General features: G+C 43.8%; 1 protein-coding gene across 1 annotated transcript in view; it reads right to left on the reverse strand.

The window, feature by feature from the left end:
* LOC119174143 (uncharacterized) overlaps window positions 1–16222 on the reverse strand; it is a 145155-nt gene that overhangs the window by 71261 nt on the left and 57672 nt on the right. Inside the window, exons 3-4 of the mRNA XM_037424963.2 lie at window positions 5920–6121; window positions 2497–2600 (exon numbers count right to left, since the gene is read on the reverse strand). Coding sequence (XP_037280860.2) covers window positions 2497–2600; window positions 5920–6121 — 306 coding nt within the window. The remainder of the gene's footprint in view (window positions 1–2496; window positions 2601–5919; window positions 6122–16222) is intronic.

A 16222-nucleotide genomic window follows, 5' to 3' on the forward strand; every position in this document is an offset into this window, starting at 1 on the left:
GATCCACCACAGACCACCTTGTTCGTATCGAGGTACAGATCAGAGACGCCTTCGTCCATAAACAATATTTTCTCTCTGTGTTCCTTGATATCTAAAAGGCTTATGATACAACATGGCGTTTTAGAATTCTAAGAGACCTGTCCCACCTTGGTGTGCGCAAAAGTATGTTTCACATAATCGAATGTTACCTGTCAAACCGGACATTTCGTGTCCATGTGCGCAGTGTTCTCTCCCAAACATTTGTCCAGGAAACAGGCGTGCCACAAGGTGGTGTACTTAGTTGCACACTTTTTATTATCAAAATTAATTCCTTGCACTTGTCCATCCCCCGCAATATGTTCTATTGTACATATGTCGACGACGTTCAGCTTGGCTTCAAGTCATGCAACTTGGCAATGTGTGAGCGGCAGGTTCAGCTGGGTTTAAACAAGGTCTCCAACTGGGCAGATGAAAACGGATTTCGACTTAACCCACAAAAAGCACGTGTGTCTTGTTCTCTCGAAAGAGAGGCATGCACTCTGAACCTTACATTTGACTGAACGGGCAACGTCTGTCTGTCAAAGCCGAGCATAAATTCTCAGGCTTAATCTTGGACAACAAGCTGACCTTCGTACCGCACATCAAGTATTTAAAAACAAAATGTTTAAAAGCCATGAATGTTTTAAAAGTGTTGTCACGTACTACGTTGCGTAGTGACAGGCAATGCCTCATGAATTTGTATAGAAGCCTCATTCGCACACGCTTAGATTATGGGGCTGTTGTTTATCAATCTGCGACTCAAAGTGCTTTGAAGATGCTGGACCCCGTGCACCATTTGGGCATCCGCCTTTTTACGGGTGCTTTTCGCACCAGCCCCGTAGAAAGCCTTTACGTTGAGTCAAATGAGTGGTCGCTTCATCTACAAAGAACTTACATGTCCTTTGTATATTTTCTTAAGGTGAAAGCAGACAAGAAGCGCACTTCCTACTCTACTATTAATGATTTGTCAAGCTCCATTCTGTTTCAAAACAGGCCTTCGATGAGGCAGCCCTTCTCAGTTCGCCTGAAGGGTCTAGCTGAGGACACTGGAGTGTCACTTGAACACAGTTTAATGGCTCCTGTAGCATACCCGCCACCGTGGCAGTGGCAGAATATAGATTGCGATGTGTCTTTCCTAGAAGTTACTAAACATGCACCTATTGCCCACATCCGAACATACTTCCTGGAACTTCAACACAAATACACACGTCCTGAGTTCTTTACAGATGCATCTAAGTCCAACTCCTCTGTGTCCTACGCTGCTGTTGGCCCTTCATTTTCGGATGCTGGCCCTCTACATCCAGGCACAAGTATCTTCATAGCGGAAGCTTACGCGATACTTGTGGCAGCTAAACACATCAAACAATTACAAATACAAAAAGCAGTAATTTATACAGACTCCCTCAGTGTGGTAACGGCTCTGCACAGTCTTAAAAAACAAAAAAACTTGTCCTCGTCTCACTTTACTCCATTTTTTGCACACTCTACACACTCAACCAACATGTTGTAGTGTGCTGGGTGCCAGGACACCGTGAGATCCAAGGCAACGTGAGGGCGGATCAGCTCGCTGCATCCGTCCACAAAAGCACTGCCCCTACACCCATATCAATCCCGGTCCTTGATTTTAAACCGTCTCTCAAAAGAAACCTCAGAGACTCTTGGCAGAGAAAGTGGGATAAACACACACAAAACAAACTACACGTTATTAAGCCACACCTTGGCCATTGGCCACTAGTATCAAAATCACATCTAACAGAGGTTACACTAACAAGACTCAGGATAGGATACACATACACGACACACACACACATCTTTTATCCGGTGGTGATCCACCATTGTGTGATAAGTGTGGTGAGGCATTAACAGTTCTTCACGTTTTAATTCAATGTAAACAGTTAGACACTCTAAGAAGACAACACTTTCCAATACCCTACCGACAAACCTTTACACCCTGCAATGTTCGTTAGTAGGGAACCGCTTTTTAGTCATAAATCATTGTTAGCGTTTTTAAAAGAAATTCATAATTTTCATATCATATACCCGGGCGTTCCGTAGCACAACCTCTCCAGAGAGGTTTTTGCTGCGGTGGCTACACAGGAAAGCACTTGCCTCACGGCCCTTGGACGCAAGGGTATGAACGAGTGAGGTACTTGTGCTAATGCCATACATGTCCACCATCGTTTTTAATTATCACCAACTTTTGTCACCTATTCACACCACGCACACCTTTCACGGCATAGTCATGATTTTATTACTTGTATGATTTTACCCGCCTTACTGCGAGGAAGTTTATGGCCCTTATACAGCCGCTAATCATAATCATTGTCCACATTCCTTGTCCCATGAACTGGCGCTCTTTGGCCATCATATGGCGCTTGCGCCAAAAAACACCATATATCATCATCATCGCCACAACCTCCTCCGCTGGCGGAGATATGGAGCTTTGAAACTGAGCTTATTCTAGTAACGTTCATTTACCTTCATGCCGAGCGCCGCCGCTGTTCTGACCACTTTTTCGGCGTACTTCTGTTCAGTGAGAATATGCGTACTCTCGCTATCTTCACTCTGGTAGCGTAGCTGATCTGAAAAAAAAATGTCAAAGCAGCAATGATGTTAGTGCCATGTAAAATTTTAAAAGTGTTAGTACACCACCAGAATTTTTTTCTTCTCAAATCCATAATATTCATTCTGGCCCTGACTACTGTTTCCATTTACTGAACAATCATGCAATTAAGATCTCCGGAAAGATTCAATTCACAGTGACGTACAACATCAAAGTCGAATGAGGGTCACACTGAAATTGAGCAGAGGCGCAGTTCTAATAAAGCATTCTTGAATTTGGACGTTGAACTAGAGGGCTACATGCGGGGAAGTGGCAATGTTCGAGCAGTTCAGATATTACGCAAGAATCGGTTTTGTTAGATAGAGGTTTAACTTGATATACCAACCCACAATTTACCTGACACTTCTTCAAATGCTTTCAGAATTCCAGGAATACGGCACCGTTCTGCGTTCTCTGACTTATTGACTGTGCAAGAATTCTGAGTCTAACCTAATTAGGTCCACACACAAAAACGCGCCTGAAGCCATGGTAGCCGGCTGTAAGAACTTTGCTTAAGCAAAGTATGCATACGTTTTTAGTGGGAACCATATCTCAGGGCTCAACTCACGTTGCCAGAAACTTAGATGTTTAGACCATGGCTAGTGCTACCCGTTTCGCATGTCTTCGTTCTCTGAATGTTTCTCCTTTCCCGACAAACCACTACATCTGTTGACAAGGCTAACATGTATTGAGCCCGTGGTAGGTGGCCTTCAGGGGAAGTTTTCTATTCTTGCGAAGCACATCTGTCTAAGCGCCTGAAGATACGTAGTGTAGCATGAAAGTCATGCGTCGTGGCAGGCAACAAAATACTCTTTAGAAACCGTTTCAAAAAACAAGGCAGAAATGTGAGCTCGTTGGCTTTGGTGAGCTCAAGACTACAAAATACCGGCGTTCATCTTGTTTTCACAACTGCTCTTGTTCTCATGGTTGCGTGCGTTACCCCTCTCATCGTTATTTTGTATTTTAGTAAATTTAGTGAATGCGTAGCATTTCTAGTGTAGCGTACAAACGTGCAGCACTAGAGACATATTGAGCCAATGAAAACAAACAAAATTGCAGACAACACAATCACTAGCTGTCTTGCGCGTGACTGCAGTTGGTTTTTGTTTCTAGGTTTGCTCTTCTGTTCAAAAGAACATGCGTACGAGCCTAGTGAGCTGGCACCAAAGAAAAAGAGAGATGATTTATTTGGAGGCAGAGAGGTCAGCCTGAGCTAGTTTGCTCTAGCATGGTACTCAACACTAGGGAAGGGGGACAGGGGCAACAAAAAAGAAGTGATAAAGGATGGCGACGTTCACAGAAGCAAAATAAGCGTATACGCAGGACAACGTGAATAACAGCATCAGAGCAGATGTACAAGCTACCTGGTGCAGATATTTGTAGCTTAGAGGGGTCCTGTAAAACTTTTCGAGCATAATCAGAAAACGCTGCTAATTCGTAGTAGAGGCTCCCGAGAACGCGTGAGCAAAATGTTATAGCGCAGTACGCGGCTTTGAATTCCCAATAGAATATCAAAGTCAACTAAAAGTTGCTCCCTCTTCCCTCGACGAATGACGGAAGACGCTCGAAAATCACACGTAGAATGCCAATCCATCAGCCACTGGCTGATTTGAACATGGCACACTCGGTCATCACAGAGATCGCTGTGAGAGGCCATCACTTGTCCATGCGTGCTCGTGCCATCGCACTAAAACCGCGTATCTGAAGAAAAAAAAGTGCTCAAGGTCATCTGTAGCGTGAGACGTTTTCTCTTTGCCCCAGCCGTCTCTCCCTGCTTAGCTTCGAGTGCTTTAGTCGGGACGAGAATAGAGAGAATGCGATTGGAGCATGTGGCAAATTTTTGTAACTCCACTCGTACTGGGCGGATTCTTGAAATTTTGACGGCGTTCAGTTTGTGAGGCAATAAGCTTTTTCAGTGAGGTGATTCTATAGTTACTCAATAGAGTGTTTCAGGGCCCCTTTATTGTAAAGCGTTCCGTCATGAACAGTGCGAATCACCAAACCAAACACTACCATTAACAGTGGGTGCTTGCTCATATTGAAGCCCTACAGGCCAATATTATGAAATAGGAGGATATTTGTGAAAATGAAAGATGTGAACATGTTACACTAGCTGTCAAATAATCATAGTTGTCCATCAAAGCAGCTTTAGAAAAGTTTTAAACGATGAGCTTCCAATGGCGGTGCTCAAGTGAAGGTGTGATTTTCGGTAGATTAATTGGAAATCATAAAATATTTTAGCTTCACACACCACAGGCGAAATAAGAGGTACTGAATGCTCGAAGCGTTACTCTCCGTAAATAATCCCCATGATTAACTGATAATGCAACGGCTAAATTTCACTAGGTGACCACACTATGAGTATACGTTAGTCACATGGTGATCTGTTTGTTTTTTTGCTACGCGATATACATGCTTACCCAGTTATCATCTTAATTTTTCTGCTCTTTGAAATACTTTTTAGGGTATGCATCTGGCTTCGTACCTTTCTATGACCTGCACTGATAGTGATGATGATTTTGGGTTATGTGTGAAAAACTTTAGTTTCTAGTTTCTAGTTCTACTTTAGCTAAATATATGTTCTCGAGGCAAGGAAAGAAGGGCACTCGTAAGTCTCCTGACGAGGCCTTCACCTCGACTCAAACGTTGGACAGCGAGGAGCGAAACCAAAGAAAATAAGAACAATGCTTCTGAATAATACGTACAGAGGAACCAGAGAAATAAAGTGCAATGCTCATCGCAAAGCATATATGCACAGCTTTAGAGGGTCTAAAAACGTTTCAGCTATAAACAATCGTGGTTGTTTAATCATCCTTATTCTGTTTTCATCCAAATCCAATCAAGTTCTTCTGAGATTAAAAAATAATCGGTGATTATGCTTTCAGCGCTTACCTTAATATTGTGCTCATCAGTGATTGTTAATGCTAGAGAAATAATTCATTGTTTATACATTCATTGTGAACTATTTTCACTTACTTGGACAATGTATTCGCAAAGTTTTTCTGCATGGTAAGCCTAAATGAAGGAACGATTAAGGCCTTCATCAGCTGTCGTAGCCGCATCAAGGATACTAATAAACGTCTTTTCGCTTCATTGGGTAATTTCTTACAAAAACTAGCCACAAGGCACCATGCTTGTAAAGTTCATCAATACATGGTTCCGCATATATTTTAGAAGTGTCAAAATGTCACTTCATGTTTTATGACACTAAACACTGACGTTTGCCTGAGGAGACAGTGCTATTCAAAGAGATACTTGACTAAACAGGGAAACAAAAAAAGATTAGCTTGTGTACTCACTTTCAGTGAGCGAAGGTTTTGCTAAAACGACGGCTGCCCCAGCCAAAATGCAGCCGTAAATAGCTACCAGATTTTCCACTCCATTGTCCAGGTGGATGCAGATGCGGTGACCTGGAGCTACGCCGTTGTTCCGGAAACCAATAGCATATCGCTCCATGTGAGCCAGCGTTTCCTTCCGCGTGAGGCTGACAACATCACTGACCTGCAATTAGGTGCTACAATTATGCGTATGAAAATCATAGCGTATTTTCGAAAAAGAAAGGCAATGCAGGTTTATCCTAAAGGGAAGCTGAAGAAAGTTTAAGATTTGACAAAACTATGTTGTGAGCAAAAACCGACAATGTTGACGACGATGCGCTGATTTTTTTTTTTTTTGCGTGGTGGTGGCAGTAGTGAATGCTGAATACGCGAACAAATTTGTAGATCCCAGATACAATGGGAATTGATGATATGCGAACCAATAATAAGGAAGGTTTATGTGTCACTTTGAAATGAACACAACCTTACGAGGCAGACGGACGTAGTACATTGTACACTAGTAAAATGTGCGCACTAACTTATCTAGATAAGACACAAGTATGTTGTTTACAGTCGCGCTAGGACGGTACCACTAGCATTTGAACTACCAGCAGAAGAAGTGGTAGGCATGTAAATTATGCCATACATGATTTCATGATATGATACTCCTGTTTGCGCCAGTCATTTGTCGCCCATTTACGTCACGTTATACCAAATTTTGAACATGTGAAGCTAGCAAAATTGCCACGAGCGCAATATGAGCGTAGCCAGTAGTCACGCTGTGCTTTACACGCCTGTCATGATTATCATGTTTCGACGCGTCATTTACCTTCGTTGTCCGTTCGCGTCACGTAATACGAAATTTGGTATATGCGAAGCTAGCGAAACTGTTTCTAACCCATCATTAGCAGGGCATGTAGTCATGTTCTTACTTGACACGCTTTTCATAAGTATCATGTTTGCTCCAGTCATATACCTTCATTTTTTATACTAAATTCGGTATGTGAAAGTAGCGGAACGACCACGAGCACACCATGAGCATAGCCTGTAGCCACGGCTTACATTACATGCATCTCATGATTTTCAGTTAAGGCGTGTCACTTATGTTCACCATGCCGTGATGTCGTACCATACCAGTTTTGCAATATGTCATGTGAACGAAACCACAGCAAGAGAATGAAGATAATAACATGCAAATAATGATATTCATAAGATCACTGTCATGTTTTTCATATTGTGACTAGTCACTCGTGCTCGTCATAAAGTCTTGTTATGCCATACGAATGCTGGTTTAGATACCATTGTCGAATCGGTCACGGGAGCTACACTCTAAAAAAAGAGTGAGTAAAAAGGGTGTCTTTTTGTCCCACAACAATATCGTCATCTATATTGCGTTCCATCTTTGCGCTATCGCCCCGCGCCCGGTACATTCCGGTCACGATCGACATGCTCATTATCATGGTTACATTGCATTCTCGGTAGGGAAGGAGCCAGCGCCGAGTTTTCAAGAAAGAAAGCGCACGCAAGCCTGACGACGATTCTTGTTGTGGGACAAAAAGACACCCTTTTTACTCAATATTTTTTAGAGTGTGAAAGCTATAAGCGGTTTGATTGATAGATTAGATAGATAGATAGATAGATAGATATATTAGATAGATAGATAGATAGATAGATAGATAGATAGACAGACAGACAGATAGATAGATAGATAGATAGATAGATAGATAGTTAGATAGATAGATAGATAGATAGATAGATAGATAGATAGATAGATAGATAGATAGATAGATAGATAGATAGATAGATAGATAGATAGATAGATAGATAGATAGATAGATAGATAGATAGGTAGATAGACAGACAGACTCAAAGTCGCCGAAGTTCGCTGAAATTGCTTCGCATTAAAAAAATTGTTCTTCGCCCACGCGAGCCATCAAAACTATGGAAGTCGAAAACTACGTCACCAACACTAACTTCATCGGAAGATACTTGTCGCTTACTCATTCTTACTGACTGAGATGGCGTTGTTTATGCGATGGCGGCTGATGCATAGTGAAGCTCGAAGTTTGGCGGCTTTGTTACGGTATGTGGAGTGACAGATGCTCAAGTATCTCACGTACTACCTTCAACCGTGGCCTCTATAACTCAGTCAAGATGTGCCATTGCCGGAGCAAATCGAGGAGGCCACTCTTCGGTAGAGCTTCTCCTGACAGTGTGGCATACGTGTGATGACATCGTTACGTTTACGCAGAATTTCAAGAAACCCTGCGTACATAGCCCTTATTTTTCCTGCCAAAAAAGCTGTTTGCATTTATTTTTGAAAACTCTAACATCGCTTCTCGAATGCAGCGGCGATCAACTGCCCTTACGCACTCTAGGATACATACCTTCAAAAGTGCTTCAAGTTGCGTTTTATTCAAGGTCTTTCTAATTCAAAGCCTTGTATTTGCTCGATTTATCCACTGAATTGTTCGCAAGAGCTAGGCTAGTAACGTTATGCAATCACGCTATACTCGGCGGGCTAACATAGATATTCCAACTTAATCCTCAACACCTAAATATCAGCAGTTGTAGGTTTACATCCAGTTCTCTAACCAGACGGTCAGGCCACAAACATCCATCAACCTTGCGGCATCACTGTTTCTACACTAACTGTATGTTTCATTTTTAGGGGCGAAGCTCCTTTGTTTATTGGTCGTTCTCTCTTTCGTATGTAGCATATAGCAACCTCCAGTTTATGACTTTCTAAATAGATGGCTTTGTGCGTATATGTCTTTGGCAATTATATAACCAGACGCCGTTAGTGATTTTCACAGCATGTCCACGGAGTGAATAATGATGCGTGGGGCGAAGTGTTCATCCGTCCATCTGCGTGTGCAACCGCCCACTTGTCCGTCCGTTCACCCTTCCGTGAATCTGTCCATGCTTCCGTCCGTCAGTCCGTGCGGCTGCGCTTCTGTCCTTCCGTATGTCTGTTCGTCCCTGCTTCTGCTCTTCTGTCCGTCCTTGCGTCCATCCGTCTGTCTGTCCATCCGCACTTCCGTTCAATTATGCTTCCGTCTGTCCTTGCTTCTGTCCGTCATTCCATCTTTCTATCTATGCATCCGTGGATCTGTTCGTACGTCCATGCGTCCATCTATTCGTCCATTCGTTCTCTCGTGCTTCCGTTCACCCGTCCCTCCGTGCGTTCGTGGCTCTGTCTGTCTATTCATCTAGCCGTTTCTTCCCACAGCAACTTAGAGAACTTGATAAATTTTTTGGCTGTATAAATGATGGAAATTATTAGAATACTTTAACTCTACTTGATTGCCGTATTCAAGTTCCTCAATTTAAATGCTTGATTTTTAATCTTTTGTACAATTTGAAGTGTTATTGAATATAATATATCCGTGCTTTACGCAGTTAATTGTTTTCCCGGTTTTAGTGACATTACTTTCAATAGTTTCGGAAGGGTACACTATGTATCATTTCAGCATGCCAAATATTTTCCCTAAACCTCTATTCCAAAAACCAGCGTCCCTAGCATGATACTAGTATGTGTTTTGGCGCTGGCACAAGCTGGCATTGTCACTTCAGAGGGTGCACTGGAATATAGCTGGTCGCACTGTAGGGGTGGTGCCTTGAGAACAGTGACGCTAGAGCACTGAAAACGCTGAAGACGCTGGAATTTTCCCTGGTATGCGCTGGTGCATCATGATGATATGATGATGATATATTGTGTTTTTTGGCGCAAGGGCCATTTGATGGCCAAAGAGCGCCAGTTCATGGTACAAGGAATGTGGACAATGATTGTGATTAGCGGCTGTATAAGAGCCATAAAATTTCTCGCAGTAAGACGGGTAAAAACATACAAGTAATAAAATCATGACCATGCCGTGAAAGGTGTGTGTGGTGTGAATAGGTGACAAAAATTGGTGATAATGAAAAGCGATGGTGGACATGTATGGCATTAGCACAAGTACCTCACTCGTTCATACCCTTGCGTCCAAGGGCCGTGAGGCAAGTGTTTTCCTGTGTAGCCACCGCAGCAAAAACCTCTGTGGAGAGGTCGTGCTACGGAATGCCCGGGTATGATATGAAAATTATGAATTTCTTTAAAAAACGCTAGCAATGATTTCTGACTAAAAAGCGGTTCCCTACCAACGAACATTCCAGGGTTTAAAGGTATATGTTGTTGGTAGGGTAAAGGAAAATGCTGTTTTCTTAGAGTTTCTAAGTGTTTGCACTGAATTAATATGTGAAGGACTGTTAATGCTTCACCACATTTGTCACACAATGGTGTATCGCCACCGGACAAAGGATATGTGTGTGTCGTGTATGTGTGTCCTAACCTGAGTCTCGTTAGTATTACCTCTATATGACACGATTTTGATACTGGCAGCCAATGACCAAGGTGTGGCTTAATAATGTGTAGTTTGTTTTGTGTGTGTGTATCCCACTTGCTTTGCCAGTAGTCCCTGAAGTTTCGTTTGAGAGACGGCTTAAGATCAAGGGCCGGGATTAATATGGGTGTAGAGGCAGTGCTTTTGTGGACGGATGCAGCGAGCTTATCCCCAGAAAGTATGTTCGGATATGGGCAATAGGTGCATGTTATATACCTTCTCGGAAAGACACATCGCAGTCTATAGTCTGCCACTGCCATGGTGGCGGGTATGCTACAGGAGCCATTAAACTGTGTTCAAGTGACACTCCAGCTTCTTAAGCTAGACCCTTCAGGCAAACTGAGAAGGGCTGTCTCATCGAAGGCCTGTTTTTAAACAGAATGGAGCTCGACAGATCATTATTAGTAGAGTATGAGGGGTGCTTTTTTGTCTGCTTTCACCTTAAGAAAATATACAAAGGACATATAAGTTGTCTGTAGATGAAGCGACCATTCATTTGACTTAACGTAAAGGCTTTCTACAGGGCTGGTGCGAAAAGCACCCGTAGAAAGGCGGATGCCCAAATGGTGCACGGGGTCCAGCATCTTCAAAGCACTTCGAGTTGCAGTCTGATAAACAACGGCCCCATAATCTAAGCGGGTGCGAATGAGGCTTCGATACAGATTCATGAGGCATTTCCTATCGCTACCCGAAGTAGTACGTGACAACACTTTTCTAACAGTCATGGCTTTTAAACATTTTGTTTTTAATTACTTGATGTGCGGTACGAAGGTCAACTTGATGTCCAATATTAAACCTAAAAATTTACGCTCGGCTTTGACAGACAGACGTTGCCCGTTCAGTCGAATATCAGGTTCCGAGTGCAAGACTCTCTTTCGAAAGAACAAGACACAGGTGCTTTTTTGTGGGTTAAGTCGAAATCCGTTTTCATCTGCCCATTTGGAGACCTTGTTTAAACCCAGCTGAAGCTGCCGCTCACACATTGCCAAGTTGCATGACTTGAAGCCAAGCTGAACGTCGTCGACATATATACAATAGAATATGTTGCGGGGGATGGACAAGTGCAAGGAATTCATTTTGATAATAAAAAGTGTGCAACTAAGTACACCCCTTGTGGCACGCCTGTTTCCTGGACAAATGTTTGGGAGAGAACACTGCCCACACGGACACGAAATGTCCGGTTTGACAGGTAACATTCGATTATGTGAAACATACTTCTGCGCACACCAAGGTGGGACAGGTCTCTTAGAATTCCAAAACGCCATGTTGTATCATAAGCCTTTGAGATATCGAGGAACACAGAGAGAAAATATTGTCTATGGACGAAGGCGTCTCTGATCTGTGCCTCGATACGAACAAGGCGGTCTGTGGTGGATCTACTTTCTTGAAACCCGCACTGAAATGGGTCGAGCAAATTCTTTGTTTCAAGGATATGTACAAGTCGACAGTTTATCATTTTTCGAAGACTTTGCGCAAGCAGCTTGTAAGTGCAATAGGTCTATAGCTTGAAGCTAAAGAAGGGTCCTTGCCCTCTTTCAAAATGGGAATAATAATAGCCTCTTTCCAGGAGGTAGGGATAGTGCCAGAAAACTAGATAGCATTGTACAAACAAAGTAAGGTTTTTTGTGTTTTGGCTGGTAGGTTTTTTAACATTTCATACATCACACTGTCAGAACCTGGGTACTGCAGGAGTTTAGAGATGTTCGGAGCTCAGCTAGACTGAAAGCTTTGTTATAAGCCTCGTATCTAGTGGATTTGTGTTCGAGTATCTGCTTTTTTATTCTTCTTCTGTATTTTTGAAAAGTGTCAGTATAGTGGGACGAGCTGGATACCCGTTCAAAGTGTGCGCCGAGGAAGTTTGCCTGATTTTCCAAGGTATCACCCTGAGTATTTACGAGTGGAAGTGTGTGTACTTGTTTTCTTGCTATCCTACCGACCATGTTTCAGACTTTAGCCTCCTGTGTGTATGAATTGATCCCTGACAAAAACTTCTGCGAGCTTTCTCTTCTGGCCTGCCGACGCGTTCTTCTGCCTTGAGACCTCATTTTCTTGAAGGTGTCAAGATTTTTGGCTATCGGTGAGTTCCGAAGCAGCCTCCAAGCTCTGTTTTGCTGTTTGCGCGCGTTTCGGCATTCAGAGTTCCACCATTGCACACGCCGTTTTCCAGGGTGCCCATTTGTTTGTGGGATGCATTTTGTCGCAGCATCAATAAAAAACGCTGTGAAGTAGTTGACAGCAACATTAATGTTCAAAGTACACATGTCATTCCAACCTAGACGAGCGATGGTATAAAACTGTTCCCAGTCGGCTCTGTTTATGAGCCACTTGGGAACATGTGGTGGACACTCATTTACTGTAGTTGTGCTCAAAACTACGGGGAAGTGGTCACTTCCGTACAGATTACTGACGACTTTCCACTGAAGTAGAGGCACAAGAGATGGAGATACTATGCTTAGGTCTGTGGAGGAGTAGGTGTTATTGGCGAGATTATAATAGGTTGGTTCTTTTCAATTTAGGAGACACGCGCTTGACGAAAGAAGGAACTGTTCAATCAGTCGACCTCGCACGTCATACCGAGAGTCACCCCATAGCCTGCTATGCGCATTAAAGTCTCCAAGGAGAACATAAGGTTCCGGAAGTTGATCAATTAAAAAGTGTAAATCACGTTTTTGCAGCTGATAGCTAGGAGGAATGTAAATAGTGCAGATTGTGATCAGTTTATCAAAAAGAACCGCTCGAATAGCCACTGCCTCAAGGGTTGTTTGGAGTTGTAAGTGTGTGCATGCAATTCCTTGATTCACTATGATGGCAACACCTCCGGATGATGTCATGGCATCAACACGGTCCTTTCGGAAAATCACATATTTACGAAAAAAATTTGTGTTTTGAATTAAGGTGTGTTTCTTGTACACACAGAACTTTTGATGAGTGTTCGTGTAAGCGTTCTAGGATGTCGTCAAGGTTTCTTAAAGGCCCCTGGCGTTCCATTGTATAATTTCTCAGCAATGCTTGTAGCTTTACGCAGTTTCTATTATCTATCTTTGTCTTGTATGTGCTTGAATTCTTATACATTTTTTAGTTGACTTATGTTGCCTTCCTGATTTGCGCATCTGATACTTGTTTCTTTATTTTGTCTTTTTTCTTGTGTGTTATATATGTTGTACCCACCCCCTCTGTAATGCCCTACGGGCCCTGAGGGTATTCTAATAAATAAATAAATAAATTTGAGTGTTCATGGTGAATGTAAAATAGTGCTGTGTGTACGAAAACCGAGTGGCTGTTTAGACAGGGAGTTTGAGTTCACTTAACAGGGCCGTCACCAGGCCCTGTTATCTGCTTTTTTGTTTTCTTGGCGCGCTCCAAGGAGCCACGCTGCTCTTTCGGCACCAAGGGTACCGACGTATCCATTGCCTCCTCGGGGCACTGGATGCCCGCACGTGCGGGCTGTTAGTTCGAATTTCGGGCCTCGCCTGGTGAAGTGAGGCCTTGAGACCCGAGTACTCTGGAGTCTCCGGTCTCTGTTATGGAGTAAGCGGTGTAGCCTGGGCTACAGCCGCCTTGGGGGCAGGTGCCACAACCACCGGCTCGGTATGCGCGGGCCGAAGGAGTGGCGAGGGCTGGTGCGCCGGTGCCTCCTGACGCGCCGCATCAGCGTATGTAGGTCCATAGAATGATGCTACTCTTCGCCGTGCTTCCTTACATGAAATGTTCTCCTTCACCTTCAACATAATTATTTCTTTTTCTTTTTTTCAGTATGTGCAGGAGCGTGAATATGCGGCATGGTTCCCTTCGTTGTTTACACACTGTGGCGGTTGTTTGTAGTTCTCAGACACGTTGCCTAGGACTCCACATTGTGCACAAGTTTGGTGACCATGACAGGTTTTAGAGCCATGGCCATAGTTTTGGCATTGGAAGCAACGACGAGGGTTTGGTATGTACGGCCTGATAGATGTCTTCGTGTACCCTGTTTGAATAGATTACGGTAGTTTACTGGATGCAAACGTGAGTATTAAGTGTTTTGTCGGTGTTTCATTATTATCTCTTCTGATGACGAATCTGTGTACAATAGTGACATTTTGGCTCTTCCACCCCTCCAAAAGTTCAGTCTTAGTCAAGTCAAGTAAGTACATGTCAGATACCACTCAGCGAGTTTTGTTCATTGATCTATTTGGTGTTATGGTTATTGGTAAGCCACCGAAATCTGAAATACGGTCTAGCTTTTCAAATTGTTCTTTGTCACGGATTACGAGGAGAAGGTCTCCGATAGCCATTTCGGTTACCTTCTATCCTGTGCCAAGAGTTTCGGTAAGACATCTAGCAACTACGAAAGGAGAGACGGTCCTGGCTTGCTTTTCAGTTTTTTCACAGTGGATAACATGAAAGTGAGAATATGTTTCTTTTGGCTGGTTGAAAAAATTTATATCTTCGGTGCGTACCCGCTTTAGGCCGGTACGATCAGACAATTGGGGGAATGCTTTATGCATGCCTGTCTTATTTTTGTTCCGCAGAGTTGGCGGCCCCCCACCACGGAGCCCAACGAGGGGACGCTACAAGTTTGCGGATGCTGAAACCCGCAGACGCTAGCCGTACAATGCCACTATAACCCAATGTGCCTAGACCAAGGTAGGCTATTTGCACAGGGTTAACCCCAGGCGCCAGGAAGTTTGGAAGTAAACGGAAGAGAGTAGAAGAAAGGACAGATAAATTGTAAGAGATAAAGACGAAGATGTAGGGAGAGAGAGATAGGAAAAGGCGACTGCCGATTTCCCCTGGGAGTGTCGGCCCAGGGGTGCCGTCTACGTGAAGCCGGGGCCAAAGGGTTGTGTTGCCTCTGCCGGGGGGCCTCAACGGTTCAATCACCCAGCGTTGGCTCAACCCCCAAAATCCCCTTTTCCCCGGACACGGCAAAGCCACGCACGGCTAGGCGTGGGAGGGAGTAGGAACTCCCCGGTTAGCTCGGGTCCGTGGTGTCGCTACATACCAAACGCCTACTTGCACAGGCGCCCCTGCGGGGATGCGCTGGTGCATACTGGAGCACGTTCTGTTTCTACCGGTGCCACGTGCACCCTCATGTAGCATGTGCAGCGGCATGTTTCGGCATCGTTGAGTAGAAAACACGTGATTCAATAATATGGATAAACGCTACCCTAACATTTCCCTAGGAGGCCCCACTATTCGTTACTTTGCAGAGATATGGTAGGCGCAAGACATTCATGTTGTGTGGTGGCAATAATATGATCCTCAGCGGCAAGGAGTGTGCATTGGCTCATGTTTAGCTCCGGTTCTTAGTGGCCCTTTACTCTCGTTGTATGACAGAAGAAGAATGGCGATTTGGGCTAGTTGGTTTGAATTCTGTTTCTTCTAGCACATTCGTGCTCGCGCTGCAGCCCTTATTACTATGTATGACAGAAGTCTCATGGTTTACCTTCATTAGACAAGCACAGGTAAAGTGTTCCGCTACAATGGCAGCATTTTAGTGTCTTACCGCATCGATCAATCTGACCCTCGGCGAACCACCAGTGACATATTTGACATTTGTTGGCGTGAAATGAAGCAACTAGAATTGACTTCGGAGTTTATTTCTGACGACAAGCAACGATGTCTAGAATTAGAAAAGCTTTTTTTGGTTAACCTAATATGTTGGCGGTACAAGCCACGCTCAAAGAAAAGCTTTCTTCTTTTACCACCTGCAGGTAGTGGGATCGAACCCCGGCAGTGGCGGCTGCATTTCCGATGGAGGCAGAAATGCTGTAGGGACGTGTGCTCAGATTTGGGTGCACTTTAAAGAACATCAGGTGGTCAAAATTTCCGGAGCCCTCCACCATGGCGTTTCTTATAAAAATATGGTAGTTTTGGGACGTTAAACCTCACATATCCATCAATCCTTCATCTTTTACGTCCGC

Source organism: Rhipicephalus microplus, chromosome 5 (genome assembly GCF_043290135.1).
Source record: "Rhipicephalus microplus isolate Deutch F79 chromosome 5, USDA_Rmic, whole genome shotgun sequence".
NCBI lineage: Eukaryota > Metazoa > Arthropoda > Arachnida > Ixodida > Ixodidae > Rhipicephalus > Rhipicephalus microplus.